The 18331-nt window shown below is 43.0% G+C and overlaps 1 protein-coding gene across 1 annotated transcript; it reads right to left on the reverse strand.

Moving 5' to 3' along the window:
- Positions 1–12489: 12489 nt before the first annotated feature.
- On the reverse strand, positions 12490–13224 carry LOC137381562 (putative nuclease HARBI1). The gene has a single exon (XM_068054255.1). It carries the CDS (start codon positions 13222–13224, stop codon positions 12490–12492), a length of 735 nt encoding a protein of 244 aa, XP_067910356.1.
- Between the last annotated feature and the right edge of the window lie 5107 nt (positions 13225–18331).

The following is an 18331-nucleotide window of genomic DNA, read 5'->3' on the forward strand; positions in this document are numbered from 1 at the left end:
ACATGACCTGCCAACTCTTGTACTCAGTACCCCGTCCGATGAAGGAAAGCATGCCGTATGCCTTCTTGACCACTCTATTTACCTGCGTTGCCACCTTCAGGGAACAATGGACCTGAACACCCAAATCTCTCTGTACATCAATTTTCCCCAGGACTTTTCCATTTACTGTATAGTTCACTCTTGAATTGGATCTTCCAAAATGCATCACCTCGCATTTGCCCTGATTGAACTCCATCTGCCATTTCTCTGCCCAACTCTCCAATCTATCTATATTCTGCTGTATTCTCTGACAGTCCCCTTCACTATCTGCTACTCCACCAATCTTAGTGTCGTCTGCAAACTTGCTAATCAGACCACCTATACTTTCCTCCAAATCATTTATGTATATCACAAACAACAGTGGTCCCAGCACGGATCCCTGTGGAACACCACTGGTCACACGTCTCCATTTTGAGAAACTCCCTTCTACTGCTACTCTCTGTCTCCTGTTGCCCAGCCAATTCTTTATCCATCTAGCTAGTACACCCTGGACCCCATGCGACTCCACTTTCTCCATCAGCCTACCATGGGGAACCTTATCAAACGCCTTACTGAAGTCCATGTATATGACATCTACAGCCCTTCCCTCATCAATCAACTTTGTCACTTCCTCAAAGAATTCTATTAAGTTGGTAAGACATGACCTTCCCTGCACAAAACCATGTTGCCTATCACTGATAAGCCCATTTTCTTCCAAATGGGAATAGATCCTATCCCTCAGTATCTTCTCCAGCAGCTTCCTTACCACTGACGTCAGGCTCACCGGTCTATAATTACCTGGATTTTCCCTGCTACCCTTCTTAAACAAGGGGACAACATTAGCAATTCTCCAGTCCTCCGGGACCTCACTCGTGTTTAAGGATGCTGCAAAGATATCTGTTAAGGCCCCAGCTATTTCCTCTCTCGCTTCCCTCAGTAACCTGGGATAGATCCCATCCGGACCTGGGGACTTGTCCACCTTAATGCCTTTTAGAATACCCTACACTTCCTCCCTCCTTATGCCGACTTGACCTAGAGTAATCAAACATCTGTGCCTAACCTCAACATCCGTCATGTCCCTCTCCTCGGTGAATACCGATGCAAAGTACTCGTTTAGAATCTCACCCATTTTCTCTGACTCCACACATAACTTTCCTCCTTTGTCCTTGAGTGGGCCAATCCTTTCTCTAGTTACCCTCTTGCTCCTTATATATGAATAAAAGGCTTTGGGATTTTCCTTAACCCTGTTTGCTAAAGATATTTCATGACCCCTTTTAGCCCTCTTAATTGGAGCGATTGGGGCTTCGGGGGTGGCTGTCCGTGGGGCACAGGGTGCCCAATCAGGAGGAGCGCCCCCCCCCACTCCCCCCCCAGGCCACCAGAAGGGCATCTAGTTTTTATTAGGTGGCTTTTCTTAAGCTTCAGCTGCCTGCCAGCCAAAGGTAAAATCCCTTTGGCGGCGAGCAGAGGCCCTTAAGTGGCCATTAATTGGTCACTTAAGGGCCTTAATTAGCCTGGAGCGGGTGGACCGTTTCTCGCCGCCACTGCCCCGCGTAAATTGGCAGCGGAGGCAGGAGCAGGGTGGGAAGGGCCCCTCCAGCCTCCCAGTCAATTTTATGTACTGCTCCCCTGCCTCTCCACCACCAGCCCGCTCTTTTGGAGGGGTTGTAAAATTCTGGTAAAGAACTTTTTTAAAAGACAGTCTGACAAAGGGAAATATCTCACCTCCAGTCACGGACCCCTGGTAAGGATGAGGAACGGTCCAGTACAGTTTACATCCGGATGCTGGCCCACGGGCTGTATGTTGGACAACCTTGATCTAAATGGTGAGAGATTGCAGAGCTCTGAGATGCAGAGGTATTTGAGTTTCCTCATACATCAATTGCAAAAGGTTATTATGCACATTCAGCATGTAATTAGGAACGCTAATAGAATGTTATCGTTTATTGTGAGGGGAATTGAATACAAAAGTAGAGAGGTTATACAGTGTATTGGTGAGACCACATCTGGAGTGCCATGTACAGTATTAGTCTCCTTATTTAAGGAAGGATGTAAATGCTTTGGAAGCATTTAGAGAAGCTTTTCTAGACTAATACCTGGAATGGGCAAGTTGTCTTATGAGGAAAGATTGGACAGGTCAGGCTTGTATCCGCTGGAATTTAGAAGAGTAAGAAGTGACTTGATTGAAACATATAAGATCCTGAGGGGTTTTGACAGGGTGGATGTGGAAAGAATGTTTCCCCTTGTGAGAGAATCTAGAACTAGGGGTCACTGTTTAAAAAATTAGGGGTCGCCCATTTAAGACAGAGATGCAGAGAAATTTTTTCCCTCGGAGGGTCGTGAGTCTTTGGAACTCTCCCTCAAAAGGCAGTGGAAGCAAATTCTTTAAATATTTTTAAGGCAGAGGTAGATAGATTCTTGATAAGCAAGGGGGTGAAAGGTTATTAGGGGTAGGCAGGAATGTGGAGTCAAGGTTGCAATCAGATCAGCCATGATCTTGTTGAATGGTGGAGTAGGCTCGAGGGGCCGAGTGGCCTACTCCTGCTCCTAATTCGTATGTTCATATGCAGCATAACTTTTTGAAAGAAATTCCTTTTGCCTTTTACTCCTAACAAAAGTTGTAGCTAGCTTCTGACCTTAATTACTCAGTAATCCCTTCTAATAAAGACAAAGTACAGGAAAAAAAACTCATCTAACTAAACAACTCAATATTCTGGCTAACCATTATAAACGAAACCCTCAAACAATTGGAAGAGGGAATTTAAATAAATAATAGGAGGCCTATTTTTGGTAAGCTAGAATGTCACCAATCGTTATTCAAGCACGCTCCTCCTGGGACAATGATACTAACATGTTTGGTTTATCCTCCTAACTGAAATTAATTTCAGGTTTTTATACCTGTATTTTCCAGGAAGGATCTACAATACTGTGACTACCTTGTGGAGCCCACTATAAATGGCTTCGAGCCACATTCTCATGCTCAATGGCGACCTGAGCATGTACCAGCACTGAATATGGACAAGCAGGAGGAGAGGCTGCTTACAGATCTCGGACACAAACAGAAGACTAGGTAGAAATAGTATTGAGCAAGGGACAAGCAGCCAGTTTGAGGTAATCAAATGTCAATTAAATAAATCTCATAATTTGAATTCCACCAATAAATAATGCAGATGAGCAATAAAAAAAAAACTTATTTCACTAGACTGAATAAATTATCATATGAATCATTATTGAAAATAGAATCTCTGTGGTCAAATTCGAGGCTAAATCTGGAAAATGCTCGGTTCATCAACTATCTCAAAACACTTTTGGGTTTTAGTTCAGTGATTTGTGGAAGCCATTGTTGAACAATTGTAATGCGCATTGTCTGGGCTTGTTAGAATGGTGACAGTCACAGGATGAACATAACAGTGCCAACAACTAAGCATTTAATGGCCCAATAAATTGCGAATCAGGCAGCAGGAAAGAATGAAGCCGAAAAATGAAATGAAATATGAAAAACTCCCCTGTTAGTAATGAAAGTATATAACATGGCTACCAAACAGGACATAATTTGGTTATTCAGTGCCAAGTGGCTCACCTCCCAACCTTTCAAAGCCTCTTCACCATCCATAAGGCTTAAGTCAAGAGTGTGATGGAACACACCACTCGCCCAGGGCAGGTGCAGCTGCAACAACACTCAATAAGCCTGACACCATCCATGACAGAGCAATCCTCATGGTTGGTCCATGCCACCGCCTCAATATCCATTCTCAACCCCTGGTGACCTGTGGCTGCAGTATGTCCTATTTATAAAATGCACTACAGCAACTCATCAAGTTTACTATAATAGCACCTCACAACTGCAAAACCTTTACCAAGATGCAAAAAATCAGCAAGATTATAGGAATACCATCACTTCCACAATTCTCTCCAAGTCACACTCCATCCTGATTTGACAATATACTGGCATTCCTTCATTGATGCTGTGTCAAAAGTTAGAATTCTTTAGTAGGGTACCATCACCACAAAGGCTTTGCTAAACAAGAAGGCCTACCATTATTTTATCAGGGTATCTAGGGCTGGGAATAGGTATAGCATTGTCAACTCCTGAGAAGAAATAAAAAAACAATTCAGTTGTTTATTCTTTTAAACAATATCATTTTAATATTTTACTATGTATTATTAGAGAGAAAGGAAAACAGATTTACTCCCACAAAAATCTATTAAATATATATTGTTGTTTAGTACTGTCTGAATAATCATTCCTTAGTTTAATATCCTTTCTGATGTAGCACTGTACATTGTTGCATGTGTAATATAGAAGTCTGAATGTAAATAAAGATCTCCAAACCCAACATTTGAAGGAAACCCAGATCTTTCATATCTGGTACATCGTTGAATGGTTAGAAATAAAATTGCTTTTTGCTTTAAATTAATTTTCTTTCAGATGATCAATAGTATATTAACTTTTATCTCATGTTGTCAATGTAGTTAACAGGCTAAAATAAGATAGCGGTGAAGAGATATATTAAGCAGTAGAAAGCACTAATACATTTTGGCGGACTGTAAATTGTTGATGATATGTGGAAATAGAGCTGAAGGAAGCAAAGAATGGAATACATTGTAATAGCCTGACTTGGAAATGAAAATTGGTATCAGCATGGTATTGTCTGACAGGAACAAAGCAAAGGATTGGTGCTGTTGCCAGTAAAATAAAGGGAAAGTGATTAGAAGATTTTAAAAATTATTTTAAACTGAAACAGTTGCTTCCACAAAATATGCATTCAATACTATTCAATCCCTAGGTTGTCCTGAGTCAGCCAATCTTACTTGGGTCCAAGTGCCATTGCCACATACAAATTCAGCAACTTCTGGCCTGGGTGGGGAAAAGTTCCCACTCATGGTCAAGCAACCCAGCTGGAAGTGAACACGTGTGAATGCTCCACAGGTGATCAGCTCTCCAGGACTCACCATCCAAGGGGTTTTAGAAAAGGAATGATTACTGGAATAAGGTACTGACAGGCCACTGTTACCCATGGAGCTGTAATGGAGCCTCAATCTTGTTTGAGAAAAGATTTGATTGAGAGGGGGAAAACAGTGAACAAAATAGAAGAAAAATAACTGTTATAAAAATATACTTTTAAAGAGGAAAACAAGATAAAAAGGCTGACAATTGTAACGCAACACATGCCCCTGCCCAGGCTAAAACCTTCCTCTGAAAAAAATTTAATCAGAATGGGATTAATAGTCAGATAAATGATAAATGCTCATAGGTGACATATTTTTGAAGCACTGAAATGCAACTTTGAAGGTTAGAATCTTTTCACCTCAGCGTTTGGATTACATACAGACCATCCAGATTTATTTATGCTGATGCCCATTCCATTGGCCATTAAACTTTCCTTGCTGTCTAGTATTCCATTCAATTGATGTTATACAAAACCAATAGCTGGAAATGTCTTTTCCAAAGATGTACAATAATGGCTTATGAAAGGTTAATTAGCCTGTGGTACATTCTTAAATGCTAGAACTCGGCAGGAGAAAAGAGAAGCTGACAACCAAAAAAGGAGAAAATTGAGACAGATGAAGAAATGTAGTGCACATATTCTTAGTAAAACAATTCCCTTCAGGCCATCATTTCCACAAAACAATGCTGACTTGAGGGGAATCATGGTGAAAGTGAGGCTGCTCTGCACACCACAAAGCCTTCTCTTATACTGCATTCCTAGGCTGCTGTCTCATGGGAAAACCACCCGATTGATTCAAACTGATACATTAACAGATTGGCCACATCATCCAGGAAGTTAAGTTGGATCGATTCCAATGTTAACGCTGACAGAGAAGGTACACTTGGAACAAATGTGCAGCATATTAAGAGCTTGTGTAAGGGGCTGGAATAGAGAGCAGTGCAAAAATATCTCAGCACAATGTTTCATCATGCGCAAACCTTTATGGTAAAAATACCGTTCTTGAAAAAGACCTGTAATATATTCCATTTCGGATCAAAAACACTCGTTTGAGCTCAGTCAACAGTGAATGCAATATGCTGTTTTTTTGCTTAGTTGTGCTTGTCGCCTGAGGGGAATGTGCAGGAATAGGTGACCTTTCTGTCCAAATCTGCTTAATTATTCACAAATAATGATTTTGTTTCTAATAATCTAAAAAAAAAGTCCAATTTGTGTCCAGCCTGTTGGATGCCATCTTTGTGTTTGGGGAGGATCTGAGTGCCGTGCAGTCTTTGAAACCACCACAAACAATGTAAGCAACATTACAGAGATATAATTATCCAATATCCAATGAGGTAATACTCCAGAATACTGTTTTATTATTCTGGGTCAGGAAAGTCACCCAGCTGCCGTGAATCTGAACTTGTTTACGTTACAACCCTCTTCCTCTCGTTCCCAATAATTACTGATTTAATCAAAATTCCCCAAGCAAAAAGGGCCAACAATTCTGTATCTTTTCTGATTGCATCATTTTGACTCATTTGGATTCAAACTGCAAAAGATCTTTTGGTACTTCCAAGTTTAACAGCTCTTCTGAAAAGAGTTGATCTCAAATTATATGGTTCTATTTGAATTTGAATGCTTTAAAAACCAAATGTATTGGATAGCTTACTGAGAGGAAAGATCATCAGAATTATTGCCTGTTCCTAAATTTATCAACTAGAAACGTGAAGTGATAACTCAGTATAAACAACGCTGATTGCAGCACTCTTGGATTGATTTAATTTTATAAAATTATATTTGCCTTATGGATTTAGAGCAGGAATCTTACCACATGTTATCACAACCATCAAGAATGGGTTTAAAGCATATATTTTATGTCTTTTTCATTCAGCTGCACTTTACTAATCACCTCCATTAAGCGGTTATTATTCACCATTTTAGGTATTAATATGGTTGAGTGCTTACAGCTAAACTACTTTTATTAAAATATTGGTCTTGCTATCGGAAAACTAATTTGATGCAGTGGGGTGGTAACTATATTCTATCTGGTAAGCACAACCCACCCACACAGAGCAAATCTTGTCTTCAGTATTTAAATGATTAAATCACTGCAAGAGATCAATGCAAAAACAGAGATCAGAGAAAACATTCTTGGAATAGTATTAAAAAAAATTGCTTAACGTGCATTTACAGTGGCATCTAAATCATAATGGCATTATGGTGCAATAAGCAGAACAACTTAAAGATGGGTTAATATCATATTAGTGACAGGATTACCAGTAGATTTTCCAATATGGATGTAGTTTACTCAAAAACAATTAAAAATACATGCAACGCTTGCCCAAAGTGAAGTACACTGATTTCACACAATTTTCTGTACTCAAGCTATTGTCATAATTATGCTTAGTTCTGGGTTTAAAATTCGATATGTGTAAAGAACATACCAGCGGTGGGAGAAGAATATGGGGATAAAAATCCTTTCTGTCTTAGGAAAAGCTCAAAAGGCATTTCATCCTGTTGACAGCTTTTACCAAGGTTACAGAGGGAGAGGAAAAATTAAATAAAAGTAAAGCTGAACTGGCAGGCAACAGCAGCCAAGTTCCTGGCCTCCTTTGGATGAGCACAGGTGATGGTGCTGCATGAGGTGGTTGTGAGGAGGATGTCCTTCTGTGCCGCTTCATGACACCATTCCCACAGGTTGGCATTGCAGAATCCCTACAAGTTGGCAGAGGCTGGATTGAGGCCTCAGTTGCTAACATTGCCAATGGCTGTCCTGACGCAATGCTGCATTGTAGCTGCAGGTGTCCTAGCAGCAGATGGCACTGATCTGAATCTGGTTCCCTATTGAGCTGGAGCCTGTCTTTTCCATGGTCATTGGCGGGTAGAGGTCTCAGGGTCTGAAAATATGACTTGTGACTTCTTTCAATCAGGCTATGTGAGCTGTTTGTGCTGTATGCTGCCATGACTTCTTTTATACAGTACAATGTAAATCTTATCATGCTATGTTTGGGGTGATTGCAAGGAACATCCAACATTGTGGTAAGTCACATAATTTTTGTACCATCTGGTCAGCTGTGACAGTTTCCTTTTGGAATTTGAATCTCTGTATACACTAATTCTCTGCCAAAGTGGGGTGTGTAACCTTTATCTGTAGATACACATGGCGCCTCTGGTATTGATTAACCTCCTCTGTTCTTCTTGCAGAATGCTCAGATTTAAGGTGATTTCTATTGGGAAATCATTAGTTGCAGTAATGTAGGCATAGGGAGGGAAAAAGCAGTAGATCAAATACCACAAATTGTTCCTCAGAAACATAGAGAGTTATAACTCTATGACTAGAAACTGACAGCAGAAAATGAAGAAAATGGTTCCGAAATAGTGTTAAAACCTTTGAAGGAATTTTCTTATTACACCATTTCAATCAACACAATGAACAGCTAACTCTTTAGCAACCATGGATGTCCACCAGAAATATCATTGACAGTCAATCATGCTTGAACCCTGTTGATATTGCCATGGCACCATCATCCAAAGACTAACGGACCCGATTTTAACTTTGTGTAAGTGGCTGGGTTTTGACTGAGTTAAAATCTCGCCCCATAAGATCAGCTTCCACATGTACACTGATGACATCCAGCTCTATCTCTCTCAATCCCTTTCTCCTACCCCCATTATCCTTTCAGGCTTTTGCCTCAGTAAATCTTCCCTTCCACTTGAATGAAGTAGAAACAAGTTGCATATATCTCCATAGGTTCAGTCTTTAACACACAGGATCCATTCTTGTTGCAAATCATTAAGAAACTAGAGATCCTTTAACAATGCATGCAGAATTTTGCATAATACATTATAATTTCTTTCCAAAAGGAGGCTAACATTCCACCAAAGTGAACTGACTAGACAGAAGAGTAGGTTTTCTTTAATTAACAACAATGGTTGGATGACATTGTCAGTAGAAAAGGGCGGCACAGTGGCGCAGTGGTTAGCACCGCAGCCTCACAGCTCCAGGGACCCGGGTTCGCTTCCGGGTACTGCCTGTGTGGAGTTTGCAAGTTCTCCCTGTGTCTGCGTGGGTTTTCTCCGGGTGCTCCGGTTTCCTCCCACAAGCCAAAAGACTTGCAGGTTGATAGGTAAATTGGCCATTATAAATTGTCACCAGTATAGGTAGGTGGTAGGGAAATATAGGGACAGGTGGGGATGTTTGTTGGGAATATGGGATTAGTGTAGGATTAGTATAAATGGGTGGTTGATGTTCGGCACAGACTCGGTGGGCCGAAGGGCCTGTTTCAGTGCTGTATCTCTAATCTAATCTAATCTAATCTAAAATCCCAAAGCCTGTGTATTTTGAGAGATAAGCAAAACTGGCTTGGATTCAGAAACTGAAACTCAGAAAATCTGAGTCCAAATCATAAATGAAAATCATAAAGTCCCAGAACTCAAGGGATTGCAATAAGGCATCTACTGACCCTCTCCTCCACCACATGATCTACCACATGCATTTTTCTAATTAGAAAATTATTTCAATGGTGCAATGAGCTCTTAAATTCAGCAGCAATTACTGTTCCAGAAAAATCAAATGCTTATACCAACATCAAAATATGCTGAATGATTATGTCCAATTTTTATTAATGTTTGCGGAGTATTTTTTCCCCTAAAGACAGTTGTTTTTAAGTTGCTGATGAGAATCTACCAGGTTATTGCAAAGATTATTCACAAAGGTTCAAGTTCACAAGATACTGCAAGTTGTTTTATCTGTCTCTGGCTGCACTTTGTTGGTATGACAAGCAATTTGCAAATTTTAACAAAACAGGCAGAGCGGAGTTAAGGTAAACATGAGGCTACTTTAAGAGACTCCATCTAGGCATTGTCTTTGCAAGGTATGTTAAGGCTCGACCTGGCCTAAGTTTGGCCAACTAAGGATTTCTGGTCAAATTCACTTTAGCAAAAATCTGAAATGATACTTCAGCAGGGGTTTGAACATCTGCTGTCAGGAAATTGCTAGATTCTATAATTAAGGGTAGGGTGACTGAACACCTTGAAAATTTTCAGCTGATTAGAGAGAGCCAGCATGAATTGTAAAGGGTAGATCATGCCTGACAAATCTGATTGCATTTTTTAAAGGGATGACTGAAGTAGTGGACAGGGGAATGTCTATGGATGTTATATATATGGACTCCCAGAGGTATTTGATAAAGTCCTTCATAAGAGACTGTTTGAAACTCATGGAGCTGAAGGCAAATTATTGACCTGCTTAGGAAACTGACTGAGCCGAAAGAGATAGAGGGCTGAATTTAGTGAGCCCATTGTGGGTCCTGGTGACAGACCAGGAAGTGGGCACTGTCTCGACTAGTCACATGTGCAGAGGGCCCACCGCAATCACACGGCAAGTAGCCAATTTTCATAATGGAGGCGTAGGGCAAGGCTAATTACGTGACAGGGGACGGGATTTGAGGCGTCAAATACGGCATCAGTTGACTCCGGAGCAGGTGCTGGTGCCATATTTAAAGCCCTGCCAGCATTGCTGCCTTGGACTCATTTGCTGTGGTCTCTGCTGAAGTCATTGCTGTAGTGACCCTGGGCCCCCTCTACCCACCGGAGAAGGGTGCTGCAGGATGGCAAAGCCAAGACACAGGGTGGCCCCATGGTTTTGAGATACCTCCCTCTAGATTCTCCTCCAGGCTGCAAAAAAGGCAGGAGGTGCTCTTCCCCAGCAATGGCACCAGAGCTCAGGAACTGTGGGTACAGTGCCACAAGAGGATCAGTGACCTTCTTCATTCTGCCAAGGTGACTGCTCCATAACTCTCTCCTTTTTAGGGATTGCATGTGGCTATGCAGGAGGAAGCGGGACATGGGGAGGGAGGCACCACAAAGGAGCTGGTAAAGGGTGTTAGGCATCATCTCAACCTGACAGCTGCATGACTGCATCTCGGTCAAAGGCTACCTGCTTTCACATCTCACCCCTATTATGTGCCCGGAGAGCTGACAGGAGGATAAGCTATATGTGATACCCAAGTAGGGGGCAAGGGGCTGCCACTAGCTAAACTGTCATGTTGATCTTTCTGCGAAGTATAACTATCTCCCTCTTTCCACTTGCAGGACAAGAGGGCCCATAACAGCAGGGAAACATCAGGGACTGGCAGAAGCATCCCAGACATCTGGCATCTCTCAACAGCTGAGTAAGAGACACTGGAATTAGCAGAGATCCAGGGCAGTCACCCAATAGATGATGGTGAGACTGGAATCTCCGCACAAGAGAGTGAGGATTGTCTTCAAATGGCATACAGTTCACTTCTGGAGATCCCCATCATGCACGGTTGGCATAATGAGATCTGCACAGCCTAACCCAGCAGAAGCGGGAGGAGCAGTCAGAGGATGTACCCTCACATGACTCTGCTGCACCTTCTACTAGCGCAGATACTTTCACCTCGGTGGGTTTCCACTTCGCTTTAGAATCAGGGTCACAAACTGGTCAGAGAACCATACATGCACCCGAGCAGCTAGGTCCATCCATGCCATTAGTGCTGCCATGTCTCAGGCATGTGAGAGCATTGCTTCCTCCATAGAGAGGTTGGCAACCCTCCTGGAGAGCCAGATCCCACAGATGCACGCAGACCTGCAAACCATTGCCTTGGCCATGAGCTCAATGCAGCAGTGGCAAAGCAAGAGAAGGATGAGGCCCCTGGATTCTTCTCCAGCTCCTTACCCTTCTCTGGTCAGCAGTAAGGTTCAAGTGAGGCTTGAGAAGGAGAGGCCAACCTTCCCAGCTGGGGCCTCCCCTCAGGCCGCTCGCACAGAGAACAACATGGCTGAAAGGTCCAGTGTGGACAGCGATTATTCAGCCTCTCTGCAAGTGAGCCCAGCTCCAGTAGCCACAACACCTGAGGAGAGTCCTATACCTGTGCAGGAAACCATACGGCAGACGGGGCCCTCCAGGCCTCAGGCAGCTAGCAGACGGCCGCCAAAGTCATCACAGGCCAAGAGGCAGCCTGACCAGTAGCCTGTCTCCAGCCCAGCTGCTATTGCAGGGGTTATACCTTGTAGAAACACTCGTAAATGTATAAAGAAAACCACCTAGGCACACTTGGGTGTTTGAAATTTGCCATTTGTTTTGTTTTATAACATTTTTTCATTTTTAAAGTTAACTTTCATTGCGGAAAATGCTTATTCTTTCATGCCTTAATTGTGAGATGCTGACTTCCCCCTTCCCCCATGGTGGGCTGCCAGTGTAGGCACAGCCCTCCTTTGGTAAGCATCTCACATGGGACATCATGTGTGGTTCAGCTAGGCACTATCTACAGAACCCAAAAAGAAAGGAGGGGACAGACTGAATGCTTTGAGGTGAGTCTTTATTGATTTCACTCTAAGAGGCCATCATGGTGGCTGGAAATAGGCAAGTATGAGACTGTCTCTTACCTCCTGCCTCAATGTACATGGCCTCCAGTGCAAGGGGTTCAACATCCTATGCTGCCTGCTCATCACCTCTTCTGCATCCTCCTCATCAGTTGAGGACTGGCAGTCAATCATGCCCTCATCGTGCAAGGCCTCACCCCCTCTGCAGTGCTGGATTGTGATCTGCTGTGCTTTGCACAAAGATACGAGAGACCCTCACTGGGGCATAATGCAGGGCTCCACCAGATCGATCCAGACAATGGAATCTCATCTTTGACAGCCCAATGGCCTGTTCAATGGTCGCTTGGTGGAGCTGTGACAAGTGTTGTATCTCTCCTCTGCTACATTGCAAGATTTCCCCACAGGCACCAGTAGGCATGTATTCAATGGGTAGCCATTGTCCCCGAGAATCCATCCCTGAAGGTGAGTGGGGGGACCTGAAAAGCTGTGGCACCTGGGACAGTCGAAATATGTAGGCAACGTGGCTGCTTCCCGAGAAGTGGGCACACACCTGCCGGAAACCCTTCTGGTGGTCACAGACCGACTTAACATTGATGGAATGGAAGCCCTTCCTGTTGATGAAGGAGGCTGACTGGTTCATTGGTGCCTTGATGGCCATATGAGTGCAGTTTATCACTCCTTGTACCTGCGGGAATCCAGTGATGACCCTGAATCCAAGAGCCCTCTCAGCCTGACTGTCAGGGTCAATCTCAGAGTGCACATTGTTGTCGGCCCTCTTGAACAGGGCATTGGTCACCTCCTTGACGCAGTGGTGAGCTGCTGCCTGGGAGGCACCACACATGTCCCCAGTGGATCCTTGGAATGATCCGAACTTAAGTGCCACAGTGATCTTGATGGCCACGGGCATAGAGTGGCCACCAAATCCCATAGGTCACAACTCGTCCTACAGCACAGCGCATAAGTTGGTGACAGCCTCCCTGGAGAGCCGTAGTCTTCACTGACAATACAGCTCGAACATCTCCAGGTAGCTGATTCGAGTCTGGCACACTCTCTGGTGCAGGTGGGCCCTTCTTGGCATGGCCGGCTGCTGCTGCTCTCGTCGTGGAGCTTCATGGCCAGGCGCAGCTGCCTCCTGGCCCTCCCTCTGTTAGAGATGCTGCATCACGCCAAGGCGCCCAAGGTGTATGAGACCCATGCCAGGTGAACAGTAGGCCTCCAGAGCGATATCCTTGCAGAGACGGACCTGCCTTGGTACCTTTCTCTTTGCTACTTCTCTTGGTTGTCTTGTTAATGGCCCTCAGTGCCCACCCTTGCTGATAGCCAACCCTCTCACTCAGTAGCACGGCCACCTGATCCTCTCACCCAGCAGTATGGCCACCTGACCCTCTCACTCAAGACCAATACACCTTCCCTTTCAGACTATCCGAGACCAATTCCCCCCCTCTACTGCCACGCAAGACCAAGCCCATCCGCTACTGTCACCCGAGACCAAGCCCACCCATACAAAGCTCACAGCACTGTAGGCTGACAATGGCCTCCGCTTCCCCCCTTCCCTTACACAGTACTCATCATGCTGCTTATCCATCGTGGCACTAAGGCCTTGCCTCAGTGCTGCCAGCTTTCAATGGCCAGGGATCTGAAGGCACGTGAGGGCCGCCCGTCATCCATTTAATCCCAAGCCCCCCCCCATTGAATCACGATCAATTACATGCTAATGTATTAAAACTAATTGTTCTACAATTTAAAGTGCAGTCCCTTTGCGTTAGGACAGCAACAACGCCTTGGTGCTTTCGTGCCACTGACTAAATCTGGAACTGGCGTCACAACATTGGATTTCCAGGCGGACGTGTCCGATGCAATTCTCTGGCCCCCCCATGACTCCATTCCTACTCCAAACGGCCTCACTAAACTCAAACTGGAGAGTAGGGATTATGGGCAGGAACTGTCATTGGCAGGATGTGACTAGTAGTGTTCCACAAGGATCTGTGTTGGGGCCTCAACTATTCACTGTATTCATTAATGACTTAGACGATGGGATAGAAAGCTACATATCCAAATTTGCCGATGGTGCAAAGATAGGCCAAATTGTAAGCAATGTAGATGGAAGCATAAAATTAAAAGAGATATTGATAGATTAAGTGAATGGACAAAACTGTGACAATTTTTAAATGTAGGCAAATGTGATGTCATCTACTTTGGACCTAAAAAGGATAGAACAGGTAACTTACTAAATGGTGCAAAGCTAGGAACAGTGGAGGTCCAAAGAGACTTGGGGATCCAAGTACACAGATCATTAAAATGTCATGAAGAGGTACAGAAAATAATCAAAAGGGCGAAATGAAAATTAGTCCAACTTCCTGATTGTGGCACAACCGCGGGCGGCACAGTGGCGCAGTGGTTAGCACCGCAGCCTCACAGCTCCAGCGACCCGGGTTCAATTCTGGGTACTGCCTATGTGGAGTTTGCAAGTTCTCCCTGTGTCTGCGTGGGTTTCCTCCGGGTGCTCTGGTTTCCTCCCACATGCCAAAGACTTGCAGGTTGATAGGTAAATTGGCCGTTATAAATTGCCCCTAGTATAGGTAGGTGGTAGGGAAAATATAGGGACAGGTGGGGATGTGGTAGGAATATGGAATTAGTGTAGGATTAGTATAAATGGGTGGTTGATGGTCGGCACAGACTCAGTGGGCCGAAGGGCCTGTTTCAGTGCTGTATCTCTAAACTAAAAACTAAAACCAGTAGACATTTACGTCATTGGAGATGTCAAACTGATGGATAGCTTTACCTTAGCACACCTGCCTACACCTAAGAATTTATTTTTCATCTACCTCCCATGACCTATGGGCACAGGAGACAGCGTTCATTATATTAACCATCATCTGCCATGCTTTCAGCACATTGTAGCACAGAGAGTGTCCCCTGCACCAAATATGGCTACTCTCATCTGCTGTACCTCTTCCAGTGCAACATCCAAGCTATAATCATCAAAGGGACAAGTTCTACCATGTTCCCACTGATCTCCCATAGTCAGTCTTCACTGCAGCCAAAATAACCAGCTATTTTCAAATAAAGCAGCAGCTCTTTAAGGTACTAAGCTTGCTGAATCGAGTGAGGTCAGCTCCCTTCTCTGGTTCTACAAGAGCATAGTTTTACCAGCTCCACGTTATCAGCATTAATGACCCAGCCCTAATATTTAATAGTCAATAAACTTAAGAAACATTTTGAAAATTCCTGGAGATAGTGCAAAACATGTAAAGGGTGCATCCATACATCCTGAGACTGAATGCTTTTCATTATATGATTTGTATTCAAAATTTCTGAATTTCAATCATCTGAATCCAAAGCTGAGGAGTTTCTAATGAATGAATGCATTGCCATTGATGGTATTGGTATAAAGAAGAAAGCAAAGGGCTTCTTGTTGTTCATAAAGTGCCAAAGTGCAGTCTGCACACAAATGGCATCTTTGCTGACAACAAGGTCTGTCATTTTCTCCCACACAAAAATACTATAAAAAAAGGAATTCAGTAGGATTTGTATTTTGTGAAAATCACAGTTGAACTGTTTGAACTATAGCTCAGAATGATGAATTATGCAGATGTCCCTTCTTAGAAAAAGGTCCCAGTCCAGTGAGCCATTTCCAATTATATGATACATTTTGGGTTTAAAAAGAATAAATATTGCTGGGTGTAATGTAAGATTGGGGTACAGCATGCTTATTTTGTAACATACTTAATGTAAGATGCAGAAACTGTGCAGAATATTGATGACACAAGGGACAAAATTGCTTAGCTTGGGATTTGTTTCCTTTTTATTAATATTTGTTTACCTTGGCTAGTTCACTTTATATTCTGCGGGACCCTGGAGAGAATGCAGTGGGAATGTTAAGAGAACTAATTTGTATCCCTTGAATGGATAATACCATGGATAATGTATTAAACAAGTAAAATGTTATGACTCAAGAATCAAAAAGGGACATGATGTATGGCAGATATATTCAAAATATGTAAGATACAATCATGGTTAAACAAAACTGGAACATAATGCTAGATGAGAACTATTAACGCTAAAATGAAGTGTTAAGTGAATACAAAATACACCTTATGAGCTGGATCTTGTTGTCCCCCTGGTGTCGGGTTCCATGGTGGAGGAGGCCTGAAGATGGGTCTGGATGAAGCCCACCATGGCGCCCCCACCCCCCCGCCACCACTGTACGACGGGACCACAATTAACATATTCAAATCAATAAAATGAATGAATTAACATATGCTTACCTGCGATCTTGAGGGCCCACCACAATTTTTGGCAGGGCAGCCGGCACTCCCGTGCCTTCAAATCCCCCTCTGGGGAAACGCGGTGCCACACTATTGGTAAGGGGGGAGGAGGTAAGATTTTCAGTGCGGGCGGTGGGGGAGAACGGGGTCAAATAAATGGAATGGGTGCCGGGGATGGTGGGAAGGGTTGAACTTTAAACTTTGTGCAGTTTGTGAGGGAGAGTCAGATGTGAAATGTACGTGTTTTGGGGGAAAGGGAAAATAGTTAATGTAATTGTGATGGGGGGGTGGTGGGAAAGGGACGTTATAAACTTATTTATTTAATTTTGGGGGTGGGGGGTTACTTCTTTAAAAATGTAAACGTGCCAGCAGGGCTGGCAGCCCTTTAAAAATGGCAACAGTGCCTGCGCACAGACAGCTGATGCCATTGTCGGGGACAGACAGCCCGCTGCCTCCATGTGATTGGGGGGATGCAGGCCGCCCCGGCTACTTAAATGAGTCGCCATGTGGGAGATTGCGGTGGCTCTTAGGCGTGCAGCCCACATGGGGTACCATTTTTTGAGCTCACCGCCAAGATTGGCAGTGGGCTCTTAAAATCCAGCTATATGAATGCAAAACAGATGAAAAAGATGATTCCATCATAATTCTAACTTGAATTCTATAACAATGTGATTTTTCTGCTGCTGCATTCCTTATTCCCAGCATGGACAGTGATTCAGCATAATTCAACACCATTACAAATATTGCACAAGAAATAGAAGCTGATATACTATCTAAAAGTGTAAAATTAAAATTGTTATATAAAAATTGCAAAAGAAAATGTATTTGACTGTTGGAAGTCACCTTTAGCCACTTTTGGGAAATACTTTCCAACCTTTCCCAGCCATACCAAGCACCATTTCTCTCATTCTTAATTGGAATGATTTGGAGCAATATTGATGTATGACAGTTTTTCTAACCATTTAAGGGCCCCAAACAGCTCGATTATTAAAAAGAAGCTCCTGTGATGATCTAGTAATTCAAATCATTTGTTTCCATTTCACGTTACATTTTCTGGTGGTTTTGTTCTAAGAATATTTTGAAAAAAAAAGTAGTACTGCACTCCATGAGGTTATGATGATTTCTGACTATAGAATAATAACTATATATATTTAAACCAATATATTCTATAACGTATGTGTGATTGGACATTTCATAAGGCTTTCTAATACTATGGTGGTTGTTGAGTTCACCAACATTTTGTGGTAAAGTCAGTTAGTCTTTTCAAAACTGTTCAAAAATATCGAATGGTTTCCATGGTAGCCATTAGTTTTAAATTTTCATTAGTTCTAAATGTTTAAATATTGCAACTTAATTCACTGTTAGTGCATGCCCTGTAGAATTGTGTGTTCTTACTTCTAATCTCATTATCTCATTTGTATCATCCTTGCTGGCCTGGGAGTTACAATTCGATTTGCAGCTGGAAGCAGATTAACAGAATATAAAAGGGGTAAAGAAGAATAAAGAAGTAGTTAAAGGAACCTTTGAGTCTGTTTATTAGATTAAGCCAGGAAACTGGATTTTTTAAAAAATGCATGGGGTTATTCAAACAGGCAGATTCTCGCTTTCACTTTCTTTGATCATTTTAAATATGAATATTTCTTTCAGTTAGCGAAGGTACTTAAATGATAAGTAATGCAAATAAGTATACTTGGTTTTGATAAGTCTTTCTGTGGTAATAAATCACCACTCTGGGTCTCCATGAGTGAGGCTGTCTGCATGCAATAA

Source organism: Heterodontus francisci, chromosome 22 (genome assembly GCF_036365525.1).
Source record: "Heterodontus francisci isolate sHetFra1 chromosome 22, sHetFra1.hap1, whole genome shotgun sequence".
In the NCBI taxonomy this organism is placed as follows: domain Eukaryota; kingdom Metazoa; phylum Chordata; class Chondrichthyes; order Heterodontiformes; family Heterodontidae; genus Heterodontus; species Heterodontus francisci.